General features: G+C 43.2%; 1 protein-coding gene across 2 annotated transcripts in view; it reads right to left on the bottom strand.

Annotated features, from left to right (window-relative positions):
- Positions 1-17,309, bottom strand: part of LOC124036134 (protein crumbs homolog 1-like) — a 38,745-nt gene that overhangs the window by 16,018 nt on the left and 5,418 nt on the right. Inside the window, exons 2-6 of one of the 2 annotated variants that reach the window (XM_046350301.1) lie at positions 9,380-10,072; positions 8,949-9,144; positions 8,122-8,261; positions 6,382-6,567; positions 6,135-6,248 (exon numbers count right to left, since the gene is read on the bottom strand). In XM_046350301.1, coding sequence (XP_046206257.1) covers positions 6,135-6,248; positions 6,382-6,567; positions 8,122-8,261; positions 8,949-9,144; positions 9,380-10,072 — 1,329 coding nt within the window. The remainder of the gene's footprint in view (positions 1-6,134; positions 6,249-6,381; positions 6,568-8,121; positions 8,262-8,948; positions 9,145-9,379; positions 10,073-17,309) is intronic. The other variant, XM_046350302.1, reaches the window with a different exon arrangement.

Raw genomic sequence — 17,309 nt, 5'->3', positions numbered from 1 at the left:
TATCAGTCTCCCTAACCAAACCAAATGAGTTATCAGAGTCTCCCTAACCAAACCAAATGAGTTATCAGAGTCTCCCTAACCAAACCAAATGAGTTATCAGAGTCTCCCTAACCAAACCAAATGAGTTATCAGTCTCCCTAACCAAACCAAATGAGTTATCAGAGTCTCCCTAACCAAACCAAATGAGTTATCAGTCTCCCTAACCAAACCAAATGAGTTATCAGAGTCTCCCTAACCAAACCAAATGAGTTATCAGAGTCTCCCTAACCAAACCAAATGAGTTATCAGAGTCTCCCTAACCAAACCAAATGAGTTATCAGTCTCCCTAACCAAACCAAATGAGTTATCAGAGTCTCCCTAACCAAACCAAATGAGTTATCAGAGTCTGCCTAACCAAACCAAATGAGTTATCAGAGTCTCCCTAACCAAACCAAATGAGTTATCAGAGTCTCCCTAACCAAACCAAATGAGTTATCAGTCTCCCTAACCAAACCAAATGAGTTATCAGAGTCTCCTTAACCAAACCAATGAGTTATCAGAGTCTCCCTAACCAAACCAAATGAGTTATCAGTCTCCCTAACCAAACCAAATGAGTTAATCAGTCGGCGTAACCAAACCAAATAAGTGAATCAGTCTCCCTAACCAAACCAATGAGTTAATCAGTCTCCTTAACCAAACCAATGAGTTAATCAGTCTCCCTAACCAAACCAATGAGTTAATCAGTCTCCTTAACCAAACCAATGAGTTAATCAGTCTCCCTAACCAAACCAATGAGTTAATCAGTTTCCTTAAACAAACCAATGAGTTAATCAGAGTCTCCCTAACCAAACCAATGAGTTAATCAGAGTCTCCCTAACCAAACCAATGAGTTAATCAGAGTCTCCCTAACCAAACCAATGAGTTAATCAGTCTCCTTAACCAAACCAATGAGTTAATCAGTCTCCCTAACCAAACCAATGAGTTAATCAGAGTCTCCCTAACCAAACCAATGAGTTAATCAGAGTCTCCCTAACCAAACCAATGAGTTAATCAGTCTCCCTAACCAAACCAATGAGTTAATCAGAGTCTCCCTAACCAAACCAATGAGTTAATCAGAGTCTCCCTAACCAAACCAATGAGTTAATCAGTCTCCCTAACCCAACCAATGAGTTAATCAGTCTCCTTAACCAAACCAATGAGTTAATCAGAGTCTCCCTAACCAAACCAATGAGTTAATCAGAGTCTCCCTAACCAAACCAATGAGTTAATCAGAGTCTCCCTAACCAAACCAATGAGTTAATCAGAGTCTCCCTAACCAAACCAATGAGTTAATCAGAGTCTCCCTAACCAAACCAATGAGTTAATCAGTCTCCCTAACCAAACCAATGAGTTAATCAGTCTCCTTAACCAAACCAATGAGTTAATCAGTCTCCTTAACCAAACCAATGAGTTAATCAGTCTCCTTAACCAAACCAATGAGTTAATCAGTCTCCCTAAACCAAACCAATGAGTTAATCAGAGTCTCCCTAACCACACCAATGAGTTAATCAGAGTCTCCTTAACCAAACCAATGAGTTAATCAGAGTCTCCCTAACCAAACCAATGAGTTAATCAGAGTCTCCCTAACCAAACCAATGAGTTAATCAGTCTCCTTAACCAAACCAATGAGTTAATCAGTCTCCCTAACCAAACCAAATGAGTTAATCAGAGTCTCCCTAACCAAACCAATGAGTTAATCAGTCTCCTTAACCAAACCCATGAGTTAATCAGTCTACCTAAACCAAACCAAATGAGTTAATCAGTCTCCCTAACCAAACCAATGAGTTAATTAGAGTCTCCCTAACCAAACCAAATGAGTTAATCAGTCTACCTAAACCAAACCAAATGAGTTAATCAGTCTGCCTAACCAAACCAATGAGTTAATCAGAGTCTCTCTAACCAAACCAAATGAGTTAATCAGTCTGCCTAACCAAACCAAATGAGTTATCAGTCTGCCTAACCAAACCAAATGAGTTAATCAGAGTCTCCCTAACCAAACCAAATGAGTTAATCAGTCTCCCTAACCAAACCAAATGAGTTAATCAGAGTCTCCCTAACCAAACCAAATGAGTTAATCAGTCTGCCTAACCAAACCAAATGAGTTAATCAGAGTCTCCCTAACCAAACCAAATGAGTTAATCAGTCTCCCTAACCAAACCAAATGAGTTAATCAGAGTCTCCCTAACCAAACCAAATGAGTTAATCAGTCTGCCTAACCAAACCAAATTAGTTAATCAGTCTCCCTAACCAAACCAAATGAGTTAATCAGAGTCTCCCTAACCAAACCAAATGAGTTAATCAGTCTCCCTAACCAAACCAAATGAGTTAATCAGAGTCTCCCTAACCAAACCAAATGAGTTAATCAGTCTGCCTAACCAAACCAAATTAGTTAATCAGTCTGCCTAACCAAACCAAATGAGTTAATCAGTCTGCCTAACCAAACCAAATGAGTTAATCAGTCTCCCTAACCAAACCAAATGAGTTAATCAGAGTCTCCCTAACCAAACCAAATGAGTTAATCAGTCTGCCTAACCAAACCAAATTAGTTAATCAGTCTGCCTAACCAAACCAAATGAGTTAATCAGTCTGCCTAACCAAACCAAATGAGTTAATCAGAGTCTCCCTAACCAAACCAAATGAGTTAATCAGTCTGCCTAACCAAACCAAATGAGTTAATCAGTCTGCCTAACCAAACCAAATGAGTTAATCAGTCTGCCTAACCAAACCAAATGAGTTAATCAGAGTCTCCCTAACCAAACCAAATGAGTTAATCAGTCTGCCTAACCAAACCAAATGAGTTAATCAGTCTGCCTAACCAAACCAAATGAGTTAATCAGAGTCTCCCTAATCAAACCAAATGAGTTAATCAGTCTGCCTAACCAAACCAAATGAGTTAATCAGTCTCCCTAACCAAACCAAACCAAATGAGTTATCAGAGTCTCCCTAACCAAACCAAATGAGTTATCAGAGTCTCCCTAACCAAACCAAATGAGTTATCAGAGTCTCCCTAACCAAACCAAATGAGTTATCAGTCTCCCTAACCAAACCAAATGAGTTATCAGAGTCTCCCTAACCAAACCAAATGAGTTATCAGAGTCTCCCTAACCAAACCAAATGAGTTATCAGAGTCTCCCTAACCAAACCAAATGAGTTATCAGTCTCCCTAACCAAACCAAATGAGTTATCAGAGTCTCCCTAACCAAACCAAATGAGTTATCAGTCTCCCTAACCAAACCAAATGAGTTATCAGAGTCTCCCTAACCAAACCAAATGAGTTATCAGAGTCTCCCTAACCAAACCAAATGAGTTATCAGAGTCTCCCTAACCAAACCAAATGAGTTATCAGTCTCCCTAACCAAACCAAATGAGTTATCAGAGTCTCCCTAACCAAACCAAATGAGTTATCAGAGTCTGCCTAACCAAACCAAATGAGTTATCAGAGTCTCCCTAACCAAACCAAATGAGTTATCAGAGTCTCCCTAACCAAACCAAATGAGTTATCAGTCTCCCTAACCAAACCAAATGAGTTATCAGAGTCTCCCTAACCAAACCAAATGAGTTATCAGAGTCTCCCTAACCAAACCAAATGAGTTATCAGTCTCCCTAACCAAACCAAATGAGTTATCAGAGTCTCCCTAACCAAACCAAATGAGTTATCATAGTCTCCCTAACCAAACCAAATGAGTTATCAGAGTCTCCCTAACCAAACCAAATGAGTTATCAGAGTCTGCCTAACCAAACCAAATGAGTTATCATAGTCTCCCTAACCAAACCAAATGAGTTATCAGAGTCTCCCTAACCAAACCAAATGAGTTATCAGAGTCTCCCTAACCAAACCAAATGAGTTATCAGTCTCCCTAACCAAACCAAATGAGTTAATCAGATATGGAAGTACACTGGCAAGCACGCGGCTCTCCAGGAAGCACTTGACTAGACTATACCTTTTACTAATGAGGAAATGACTGATGAAAGTTTAAATATCGGTATGGATGAGAGCCCAGTTTCTACTTCTCTCTGTTCACGGTCAAATTGTATTAAAAAAACAAATGCTTTGAAGTATGTTGCTAGATTATTCACGCTATATAGTAAATCAAGGGGACTACAATATGCTTAGTAAGCAATGAAAGTTTACACATCATCAAAATCCTCTAAAACTCCTCTCTCCACAAGTTAAAAACAAGAACATCTCCTTCTGCCCTCCTCCAGCCCTCTACCTCCCCCACATAAACACACAGCCGGTCCTAGCAGCCCTTCTCTCCACAGTACATTTTGAGTGTTACCTGTCAGTCCCCATGGCTCACACCATTCAGCTAGCAACAGTAGTAGCAGTAGCCCCCTCATTCTCCCAGAGCTGTAAATACACACATATAGCCAAACAGGTCCCGCGGATGAGATCAAAACCAGAGCTGTAAATACACACATATAGCCAAACAGGTCCCGCGGATGAGATCAAACTTGTGCACCCTCTCTCTCACACATGCACACACACACGTACACACAGTCCATACACTTGTACCAGGCAGGCAGAAGTGAATACTCGAGCCCAAGCCCACCCTACTTCTCTCCCTCCCTCCCTCATGCCTGCATACAGCCTCCCCTCGGCAGCCAGGCCCAGCCAGGGCTCTAAGCCTACCACCCAGCTGGCTCCTGTCACTGCTGACAACAGGAATGTTGGGCTGCAGTCACTCCTGATCGATGTTATGGATGCCGGCTAGTGGCAGACGGCATTCTAATCACAGGAGATGGGCTTCTGAGCAGAGGGGCTGTACTGAGCTTGACTATGCTGGAGTAACCTCAGTATGACATAGGTTGAAATGGGGGGTCAAAGGTGGCTGGGTTGAGGGGGGGGCTCAATTTAATTAGCTTAACCAGTTTCTGGGTACTCTATCTGTACGTGCGAAGAGAACTCCCAGAGAATATGTAGTCATATGATCTTGTTGTGCACCTATGTGTTATTCCACTGCCTTGTTACAGTATACGGAAGTATGCTTACTGTGCAAATAGCCTAGGAGGAAGAGTATCGCAAAACCTTATGTTTGAATTGATAACAGGTTTTGTTTTTGTGATGAGAGGGTCTTTCAAGCTCGCTTTTATTAATTAGTGGTTCATGGGACTTAAGAGGCTTTGTGGTAATCTCTCTCTCCCCCTAGTAAACTAGAGGAAAGACCCCTGTTAAATACCCAGCCGGAACGACCGACATATGGCACCAGGTTTTATGGTCTTTGTTGTTCTTCTACTGTCATGCCCCTCCGTATGGACACCTACCCTCTCTGTCAAAGCCACTGTACACAGACACTCACCCAAAGAACTGGAGATATACTCTCAAATCAAATCAAATCAAAGTGTATTTGTCACGTGCTCTGAATACAACAGGTAAACCTTACAGTGACATGCTTACTTACAGGCTCTAACCAATAATGCAAAAAGGGTATTAGGTGAACAATAGGTAGGTAAAGAAATAAAACAACAGTAAAAAGACAGGCTATATACAGTAGCGAGGCTATAAAAGTAGCGAGGCTACAAACAGACACCGGTTAGTCAGGCTGATTGAGGTAGTATGTACATGTAGATATGGTTAAAGTGACTATGCATATATGATGAACAGAGAGTAGCAGTAGTGTAAAAGAGGGGTTGGCAGGTGGTGGGTGGGACACAATGCAGATAGCCTGGTTAGCCACTGTGCGGGAGCACTGGTTCGTAGGCCCAATTGAGGTAGTATGTACATGAATGTATAGTTAATTTGACTATGCATATATGATAAACAGAGAGTAGCAGCAGCGTTCATTTTCAGTTGTTATTCATAGTTAATAACTCTGTTATTCAGAGTTAATATATCTGTTATTCAGAGTTATTCATGGGTGGTTTTCCAGCCCACCTTTACTTTTCCTTTGCTTTTCCTTATCTCTGTTTTGACTGATGTCTAATGTCCAAGCAGACCAGTACAAGCAGGAATGATCAGCAGGGGCAGGATTAACCTATTATTGTTTTGCTCACTGCTAGGCAAGTGAATCCAAAGAGATATACTGTATATTACTGCATGGGATTGATTTCTTCTCTCTATTGTATCTTCTGATATACAGTATATTAAGAGCAGTGAAATAGACAGACAGTCTTACCTGTGAACCCAGGTGGACAGTCACACTGGTATGAGTTGACCAGGTCCTCACAGCTCCCTCCGTTCTGACATGGAGCAGACTCACACTCGTCTATATTCTCTTCACAGCTCTCACCTGCAAGAGACAGGACACATTACGTACTTACTCCATTACTTACCCTCAAGTCAAATGAACATCGACTGCAATTACAGAGGATTCCTATTCAATCAGATCCTATACTTAAAGTGGGGTGGGAGCTTTGCCTTACCAGCAAACCCAGGCTGACAGTGGCAGAGGAACCCAGCTGCTTCCTCATAGTTGAACTCCCTGTCATCCAGTCCAGACAGCACCCCGTAGTGCAGCAGCTCTGAGCGCTGGAAACACTCTCCTCCATTCTCACAGGGCTGCAGCTCACACTCATCAATATCCACCTGACAGTTCTTCCCTTCATAACCTGCAACACACACACCATTATTTTAAACAGTTCTTCCCTTCATAAGCTGCAACACACACCATTATTTTAAACAGTTCTTCCCTTCATAACCTGCAACACACACAGCATTATTTTAAACAGTTCTTCCCTTCATAACCTGCAACACACACACCATTATTTTAAACAGTTCTTCCCTTCATAACCTGCAACACACACACCATTATTTTAAACAGTTCTTCCCTTCATATAACCTGCAACATGTTTCTAGCCATTTTGAGCCTGTAATCGAAACCACAAATGCTGGTGCTCCAGATACTCAACTAGTCTAAAGAAGGCCAGTTTAATTGCTTCTTTAATCAGAACAGCAGTTTTCAGCTGTGCTAACATAATTGAAAACAGGTTTTCTAATGATAAATCTGCCTTTTAAAATGATAAACTCGGATTAGCTAACACAAAGTGATGGTTGCTGATAATGGGCTTCTGTACGCCTATGTAGATATTCCATTAAAAAATGGACGTTTCTAGCTACAATAGCCATTTACAAAATTAACAATGTCTACACTGTATTTCTGATCAATTTGATGTTATTTTAATGGAAAAAAAGTGCTTTTCTTTCAAAAACAAGGACATTTCTAAGTGACCCCAACATTTTTGAACGGTGGTGTTTATAATGTGCTCTCCATCCTCTGTACTGAGGATCATCTTTGTTTTCCTATTGCTCATGGCCCTGTAGCTGCACAAGTTCTACACTAGACGGCAGTGTGGTGTAACACCACGGTCAGTACTACACTTTACAGGTCTCTCAATAGGTCTCTCGTTATGTCTCATACAGGCTTGTATCATACCTTTGACCCTTTATCTCTGTGATTTACGTCTGGGAAACTCCACGAACCAAATCTTATCAAGATAAGGGTTTTGCCTGCCTGTAAAAGGCTACATGGAAGCGCCTGCAGCTTTTCTTTTCAAAATACTCCTGACACCTAGGATGTTCTCACTCTCTCTCTGTTTTCATGCCAGACAACGTATCAAATATTCTTGTACAACAATCACTGCGTGTCAGAGGAGGCTGGTGGGAGGAGCTATAGGAGGACAGGCTCATTGTAATGGCTGACATGGAATGAATGGAACAGGGTCAAACATGGGGTTTCTATATTTTGTTTGTTGTGTTTGACACCACTTCATTCATTCCATTCCAGTCTTTACAGTAAGCCTGTCCTCCTATAGCTCCTCCCACCAGCCTCCTTTGCTGCGTGTGTAATACTTCCTGTGGTGCAGAGAAGGCTTGGCAGATACTGTATGACAGACAGCTGACTGTTACTCCCTTATTTGGTGAGGTTTGGTGTGTGTGTGTGTGTGTGTGTGTGTGTGTGTGTGTGTGTGTGTGTGTGTGTGTGTGTGTGTGTGTGTGTGTGTGTGTGTGTGTGTGTGTGTGTGTGTGTGTGTGTGTGTGCGTGCGTGCGTGCGTGCGTGCGTGCGTGCGTGCGTGCGTGCGTGTGCGTGCGTGTGTGTGTGTGTGTGCGTGTGTGCGTGTGTGCGTGCGTGTGTGTGTGTGTGTGTGTGTGTGTGTGTGTGTACCTGTCCAGCAGACACAGTCGTATTGGTTGACCCCCTCTAGGCAGGTGGCTCCATTCTGGCAGGGGTCCGAAGCACACTCTGAGATGTCCACCTCACATTGCTCTCCTGTGAAGCCTGTCCCGTTGCAGTCACACTCATAGCTGAGTGAGGAGGAGGAGACTTAGAGAGGCTCCTTATATCCTACTCATTTCAGTGACACTGGGACATCTTTGAAGCATGAAAACGCACTTGGACCTCAGTGCAGTCAGTAGAAACATTAAACAGTCTTAACTGTGAGGTTTCTAACATAGAATCATTTCTGATCTACAGGCATTTTTTCTTATGGAAAGTGTAATTCCACCTTCACACATGTTTTTGTTGTTGTTGTGGGGCAGTCCCAATCTTGATGTTTTTAGTTTTATTGGATAGGACAGAGGTAGAGAGGAAAGATAGAGGAGAGAGGGTGGTGAACTAGCAGTGGGTCGGATTCAAAGACGCTTAGACCACTAGACCACTTTAGGCCACCTATAAGAGCGTCTGCTAAATGACTTAAATGTAATGTAATGTATGTGGTATTTTTTTATGAACAAATGTAATTGGTTCAATCTAATGTATCTCTTTATTAACAAGATACACCACCCAGGTCTGATGAAGCTCTCTATCAGGTTTTCCCCACTTCCCAACCGCATGATTCATTACCATCCGAATAAGCGGTGTAATCCTTATCCTTGCCCTGTTAAACTTTACTGTCGGGAAGGAATCCCTCGGCTGACATGCTGCTCACTGACACATTGGGGTTAAGCAGCTGATTCAGCCAATGAGAGGAGAGAGAGTTGGAGACACCTTACCTGTTCACCAGGTCTGTACAGTTGCCCTCGTTGAGACACGGCCCGCTGGCACACTCATCAATGTCCAGCTCACAGTCACGGCCCTCGTACCCGGAAACACACTCACAGGTGTACAGGCCCACACGGTCGTGGCAGGTGGCTCCATGCTGGCAGGGCTGCTCCTCACACTCATCGATCTCCACTTCACAGTTCACCCCTGCCACACAACGCAGACACAGGTTCATATATGATGGGTTTCACTATGAGAACAACGACAGAGCTTAGAGAGAAACATTGAACATGGTGGATTAAAACTTTGTAGTGTCTATATGAGGTTGGCAAAGTAGTGAACTCTGAACTAAAGACACTGAGTTAAAGAGAGAGGGTAATTCCCTCACACTCTAAAGACAGCAGGATACGTTGCACTGACCCAAACAGAGAGACTGTCTCACCTTTGAACCCTAGCAGACATTTGCACTCATAGCGGTCCACCTCATTGACACAGGTCCCATTGTTCTTGCACGGCCGCGACACACACTCGTTAATGTCCAGGTCGCAGTGGTAGCCTTGGAAACCAGGCACACAAAAGCACTGGTATCCGTTGACGTCATCTTTACAGATGGCTCCGTTCTGACAAGGGAGTGACTTACAGTCATCCATGTTCTCCTCACAGTCCCTCCCCTGGAAGCCTGGGACGCACTGGCACTGGTACCCATCCGATGTGTCAACACAGGTGGCACCGTTGTGGCACGGCTCCTCAGTGCAGTCCCTCGCCTGGCAGTGATCTCCTCCATAGCCAGGGGGACAGTGGCAGGTGTAGCTATCCATCCTGTCCACACAATGGGACCTGACACCCTTACATGGGTTGCTCTCACACTTGATGTTGATGTTGAGTGTGCAGTTGGTCCCTGCGAAGTTGTCGGAGCAGTGGCAGGTGTAGACCTCTGTGCCCAGTGTGCTGGTACAGTTGGCGCATGGCGCATCGTGGACACAGGGGTCATACAGCTCCCTACAGTCCTTGCCCATATAGCGGACTGGCCATCTGGGACAGAGACACGTGTAGTTGCCCATTTGGTCGAGACACGTACCGCCATTATGACACGGGGCCGACAGACACTTGTCTGCTGCTGCTGTGCACAGTATACCTGTAGGCAAGAAGGAAAATAAACTCAGTATTTATCATGAATGAGAAAGCTCAAAATATGAAAGCAATCTCAAACTTTAACTTCATGAAAACTGTGGTAATAAAATCGCTGGTGAAGTATTTTCAGTCCATTACCCTGGTGAAGTATTATCAGTCCATTACCCTGGTGAAGTATTATCAGTCCATTACCCTGGTGAAGTATTATCAGTCCATTACCCTGGTGAAGTATTACCAGTCCATTACCCTGGTGAAGTATTATCAGTCCATTACCCTGGTGAAGTATTATCAGTCCATTACCCTGGTGAAGTATTATCAGTCCATTACCCTGGTGAAGTATTATCAGTCCATTACCCTGGTGAAGTATTATCAGTCCATTACCCTGGTGAAGTATTATCAGTCCATTACCCTGGTGATGTATTACCAGTCCATTACCCTGGTGATGTATTACCAGTCCATTACCCTGGTGAAGTATTATCAGTCCATTACCCTGGTGAAGTATTACCAGTCCATTACCCTGGTGATGTATTACCAGTCCATTACCCTGGTGAAGTATTATCAGTCTATTACCCTGGTGAAGTATTACCAGTCCATTACCCTGGTGAAGTATTATCAGTCCATTACCCTGGTGAAGTATTACCAGTCCATTACCCTGGTGAAGTATTATCAGTCCATTACCCTGGTGAAGTATTATCAGTCCATTACCCTGGTGAAGTATTATCAGTCCATTACCCTGGTGAAGTATTATCAGTCCATTACCCTGGTGAAGTATTATCAGTCCATTACCCTGGTGATGTATTACCAGTCCATTACCCTGGTGAAGTATTATCAGTCCATTACCCTGGTGAAGTATTACCAGTCCATTACCCTGGTGATGTATTACCAGTCCATTACCCTGGTGAAGTATTATCAGTCCATTACCCTGGTGAAGTATTACCAGTCCATTACCCTGGTGAAGTATTATCAGTCCATTACCCTGGTGAAGTATTACCAGTCCATTACCCTGGTGAAGTATTATCAGTCCATTACCCTGGTGAAGTATTACCAGTCCATTACCCTGGTGAAGTATTACCAGTCCATTACCCTGGTGATGTATTACCAGTCTATTACCCTGGTGAAGTATTACCAGTCTATTACCCTGGTGATGTATTACCAGTCCATTACCCTGGTGATGTATTACCAGTCTATTACCCTGGTGAAGTATTACCAGTCTATTACCCTGGTGATGTATTACCAGTCTATTACCCTGGTGATGTATTACCAGTCCATTACCCTGGTGATGTATTACCAGTCCATTACCCTGGTGAAGTATTACCAGTCCATTACCCTGGTGATGTATTACCAGTCTATTACCCTGGTGAAGTATTACCAGTCCATTGCCCTGGTGATGTATTACCAGTCCATTACCCTGGTGAAGAATTACCAGTCTATTACCCTGGTGAAGTATTACCAGTCCATTACCCTGGTGAAGTATTACCAGTCTATTACCCTGGTGAAGTATTACCAGTCTATTACCCTGGTGAAGTATTACCAGTCCATTACCCTGGTGATGTATTACCAGTCCATTACCCTGGTGAAGTATTACCAGTCTATTACCCTGGTGAAGTATTACCAGTCCATTGCCCTGGTGATGTATTACCAGTCCATTACCCTGGTGATGTATTACCAGTCCATTACCCTGGTGATGTATTACCAGTCCATTACCCTGGTGAAGTATTACCAGTCTATTACCCTGGTGATGTATTACCAGTCCATTACCCTGGTGATGTATTACCAGTCCATTACCCTGGTGATGTATTACCAGTCCATTACCCTGGTGAAGTATTATCAGTCCATTACCCTGGTGAAGTATTACCAGTCCATTACCCTGGTGAAGTATTATCAGTCCATTACCCTGGTGAAGTATTACCAGTCCATTACCCTGGTGAAGTATTATCAGTCCATTACCCTGGTGAAGTATTACCAGTCCATTACCCTGGTGAAGTATTACCAGTCCATTACCCTGGTGATGTATTACCAGTCTATTACCCTGGTGAAGTATTACCAGTCTATTACCCTGGTGATGTATTACCAGTCCATTACCCTGGTGATGTATTACCAGTCTATTACCCTGGTGAAGTATTACCAGTCTATTACCCTGGTGATGTATTACCAGTCTATTACCCTGGTGATGTATTACCAGTCCATTACCCTGGTGATGTATTACCAGTCCATTACCCTGGTGAAGTATTACCAGTCCATTACCCTGGTGATGTATTACCAGTCTATTACCCTGGTGAAGTATTACCAGTCCATTGCCCTGGTGATGTATTACCAGTCCATTACCCTGGTGAAGTATTACCAGTCTATTACCCTGGTGAAGTATTACCAGTCCATTACCCTGGTGAAGTATTACCAGTCTATTACCCTGGTGAAGTATTACCAGTCTATTACCCTGGTGAAGTATTACCAGTCCATTACCCTGGTGATGTATTACCAGTCCATTACCCTGGTGAAGTATTACCAGTCTATTACCCTGGTGAAGTATTACCAGTCCATTGCCCTGGTGATGTATTACCAGTCCATTACCCTGGTGATGTATTACCAGTCCATTACCCTGGTGATGTATTACCAGTCCATTACCCTGGTGAAGTATTACCAGTCTATTACCCTGGTGATGTATTACCAGCCATTACCCTGGTGAAGTATTACCAGTCTATTACCCTGGTGATGTATTACCAGTCCATTACCCTGGTGATGTATTACCAGCCATTACCCTGGTGAAGTATTACCAGTCTATTACCCTGGTGATGTATTACCAGTCTATTACCCTGGTGATGTATTACCAGTCTATTACCCTGGTGATGTATTACTAGCCATTACCCTGGTGAAGTATTACCAGTCTATTACCCTGGTGATGTATTACCAGTCCATTACCCTGGTGATGTATTACCAGTCCATTACCCTGGTGATGTATTACCAGTCCATTACCCTGGTGAAGTATTACCAGTCTATTACCCTGGTGATGTATTACCAGCCATTACCCTGGTGAAGTATTACCAGTCTATTACCCTGGTGATGTATTACCAGTCCATTACCCTGGTGAAGTATTACCAGTCCATTGCCCTGGTGATGTATTACCAGTCCATTACCCTGGTGAAGTATTACCAGTCTATTACCCTGGTGAAGTATTACCAGTCCATTACCCTGGTGATGTATTACCAGTCCATTACCCTGGTGAAGTATTACCAGTCTATTACCCTGGTGATGTATTACCAGTCCATTACCCTGGTGAAGTATTACCAGTCTATTACCCTGGTGAAGTATTACCAGTCCATTGCCCTGGTGATGTATTACCAGTCCATTACCCTGGTGAAGTATTACCAGTCTATTACCCTGGTGAAGTATTACCAGTCCATTACCCTGGTGAAGTATTACCAGTCCATTACCCTGGTGATGTATTACCAGTCCATTACCCTGGTGAAGTATTACCAGTCCATTGCCCTGGTGATGTATTACCAGTCCATTACCCTGGTGAAGTATTACCAGTCTATTACCCTGATGAAGTATTACCAGTCCATTACCCTGGTGAAGTATTACCAGTCTATTACCCTGGTGAAGTATTACCAGTGAGATTACCAATTATTTCCTATGAGCCCATTAGTAGGCCAATACACCAGATACCTTTGACCTCTCCCTTTGTCTCTGCTTCTGAGGCACTTACAGAGCACTTTCTTAATGAAACGTCTTTTTAAAAACGCTTCCCTCTCTCTCTAGTCTGGACTTAAAGTGAACACAGCAGATGGTGTTAGGAGTAAACGTACTGCACACTCACTGTGTGAGCAGTTGTCACCTGAGGCTTCATCAATGAAAGTTCCCTTCACCCTGAACACTACTAATTTAACCTAAACTTGACCCCATGGGTCATCTTAATACACACCGCAACAGGTAGTTTAATAATCACAGACTGTTTGATGCTGGTTAGATTTTCTGCTATAGTTGTTGAAGAATATTCATTTTGTCATAAGTAGAAATAATAAGCGTACAGTGCTAAAATATTTGAATATGAGGGGGATAAAACTGTGGAATGCTTTCATACTTGAATACATGTTCCTATTACGTTTATGGAACGTGTATGTTGTCTTAAATCCTGATTTGATTAGATTGCTAACTTAATGAACACAGATATATAGCTTCTGAGTTATTCAATATACTAGTATAGTTTATACAGTATTTAACAATGAGTGTTAGCAGGGATTTTTACTATATGTCTACATGTGTGTTGTTTCCTTACTTGACTCACTCTTAAAGGGAAGGTCACATTGTCCCTCTATCCACTGTAGCACCCACTGAACCTATTACTACCATGCCCCGGCCCTTTAACACCTCTATAACCCTCCTGTCACACCCCTAATAACTCCACCTCACACCTGTTTCCCTAATATAATGTGACCACCCATAGTGCTCGGGATCTGTAGGATGGGCAGGCTTTTGATCCAGTCCAGCACTTGATTCAATGAATCAACTGATTATTACCTAGATTCGCTGAATCAGGTGTCTGATTGTTGGCAAAAGCCAGCACACTCTGGCTGTTGCTCTCCATGACAAGTGTTAATGACCACTGATCATTCATTTCCACTCAATAGATCTACAGTACTAGTTGCTGTGTGTCACAATCCACTTGTTGTGAGCCACAGTCTTCTTCCCCTGCTATAATATCTAGTGTATGTTCCAAACACCATATACAGTATATCACAAAAGTGAGTACACCCCTCACATTTTTGTAAATGTATATCTTTTCATGTGACAACACTGAAGAAATTACACTCCTCCATGACGACATCATGGAGCTGGTGGATGTTAGAGACCTTGCACTCCTCCACCTTCCGGTTGGAGGAAGCCCCACAGATGCTCAATAGGGTTTAGGTCTGGAGACATGCTTGGCCAGTCCATCACCTTTACCCTCAGCTTCTTTAGCAAGGCAGTGGTCGTCTTGGAGGTGTGTTTGGGGTCGTTATCCTGTTGGAATACTGCCCTGCGGCCCAGTCTCTGAAGGGAAGGGATCATGCTCTGCTTCAGTATGTCACAGTACATGTTGGCATTCATGGTTCCCTCAATGGACTATAGCTCCCCAATGCCGGCAGCACTCATGCAGCCCCAGACCATGACACTCCCACCACCATGCTTGACTGTAGGCAAGATACACTTGTCTTTGTACTCTTTGTACTGGTTGCTGCCACACACGCTTGACACCATCTGAACCAAATAAGTCTATCTTGGTCTCATCAAACCACAGGACATGGTTCCAGTAATCTATGTCCTTAGTCTGCTTGTCTTCAGCAAACTGTTTGCGGGCTTTCTTGTGCATCATCTTTAGAAGAGGCTTCCTTCTGGGACGACAGCCATGCAGACCAATTTGATGCAGTGTACGGCGTATGGTCTGAGCACTGACAGGCTCACCCCCCACCCCTTCAACCTCTGCAGCAATGCTGGCAGCACTCATACGTCTATTTCCCAAAGACAACCTCTGGATATGAGGATATGACGCTGAGCATGTGCACTCAACTTCTTTGGTCGACCATGGCGAGGCCTGTTCTGAGTGGAACCTGTCCAGTTAATCCGCTGTATGGTCTTGGCCACCGTGCTGCAGCTCAGTTTCAGGGTCTTGGCAATCTTCTTATAGCCCAGGTCATCTTTAAGTAGAGCAACAATTATGTTTTTCAGATCCTCAGAGAGTTCTTTGCCATGAGGTGCCATGTTGAACTTCCAGTGACCAGTCAGTATGAGGGAGTGTGAGAGCGATGACACCAAATTTAACACCTGCTCCCCATTCACACCTGAGACCTTGTAACACTAACGAGTCACATGACACCAGGGAGGGAAAATGGCTAATTATGCCCAATTTGGACATTTTCACTTAGGGGTGTACTCACTTTTGTTGCCAGCGGTTTAGACATTAATGACTGTGTGTTGAGTTATTTTGAGGGGACAGCACATTTACACTGTTATACAAGCTGTACACTCACTACTTTACATTGTAGCAAAGTGTCATTTCTTCAGTGTTGTCACATGAAAAGACACACTCAAATATTTACAATGTACTCACTTTTGTGATATACTGTATGTTCTTCACTAATCCCCTGACACCCCCAGATACACTGGAACATCCGTTGCAACCCGCAGTTTCATCAGTTTCCTCCTGTTGTCAACCCATCAACCCACAAGCTTCCCTTAACTCATGGTGTAAAGGACCAGGTTTTCTGTTTCCTCAATATTCGTGTTAAATATGGATACATGTAAACACTCTCATCCTCCAAACCATCATAATACATAGGATTTATACAGTATTGTGATTTCCAAGACCCAGAGACACTTCTGTCCAGACATGGTACCTACCTAAACTGTTAATATGCACTGTGCTGTATACCCACTATAATGCACTGTGTACGCTAACAGCTGGTACTACCTGAACCCCATATCAGATTAGGTAGCAGCGTGGCGATTGGCTGAGACAGTGGGGGTCTCTGACTGGTCTATCCTGCTGCAGCCAGACCACTCATCCCTGAAACATTCCACTGTGCTGATGTCACTCCTGCTTCCTGTGCCATGAAACAGTATGTCCGAGCATCCCTCTAACAATGTGGAAGAAAGCAGCGAGGTAGATAGGAGATTATTAATAGTTGTTATGCTTAATGTTTGTCCTTAATAAGGATCATTTGTTTCCTCTGCCCTATGATAATAGTTACCAAAACTACAGTTACCCAAACATAACCCAAACAAAACCTTTACATATACGCCAAGTCAAATGTCAGTTGAGACCCACACTTTGTGGCATGACGTGACTCATGTGGGGAGGCAGGGTAGCCTAGTGGTTCGAGCATTGGACTAATAACCAAAAGGTTGCAAGTTCAAATCCCCGAGCTGACAAGGTACAATTTTGTTGTTCTGCCCCTGAACAAGTCAGTTAATGCCCTGTTCCTAGGCTGTCATTGAAAATAATAATTTGTTCTTCATTGACTTGCCTAGTTAAATAAAGGTGAAAGAATGTTTTAGTCAGAGGAATTCTATTTTATCTCCACAGGGGACTGTCAGTCATACCATGCCAGTGTTGTGCTTTGTCCAAAATTGTATTCATACTCAAAGGCTAAACTGCGGTGACTCACTTGGCTTTAAAAAGCACACATTCTGACACGTTTAGTCATAGTTATCCTGTGATGTTAGTCAGAGATGTAAATGTCTGTGTTTCATGTGGGTTTAACGTA

The sequence above is a fragment of the Oncorhynchus gorbuscha genome, linkage group LG05, assembly GCF_021184085.1.
Source record: "Oncorhynchus gorbuscha isolate QuinsamMale2020 ecotype Even-year linkage group LG05, OgorEven_v1.0, whole genome shotgun sequence".
NCBI lineage: Eukaryota > Metazoa > Chordata > Actinopteri > Salmoniformes > Salmonidae > Oncorhynchus > Oncorhynchus gorbuscha.
The sequence above is the reverse complement of the archived record's forward strand: the minus strand, read 5'-3'. Positions and strand labels throughout refer to the sequence as shown.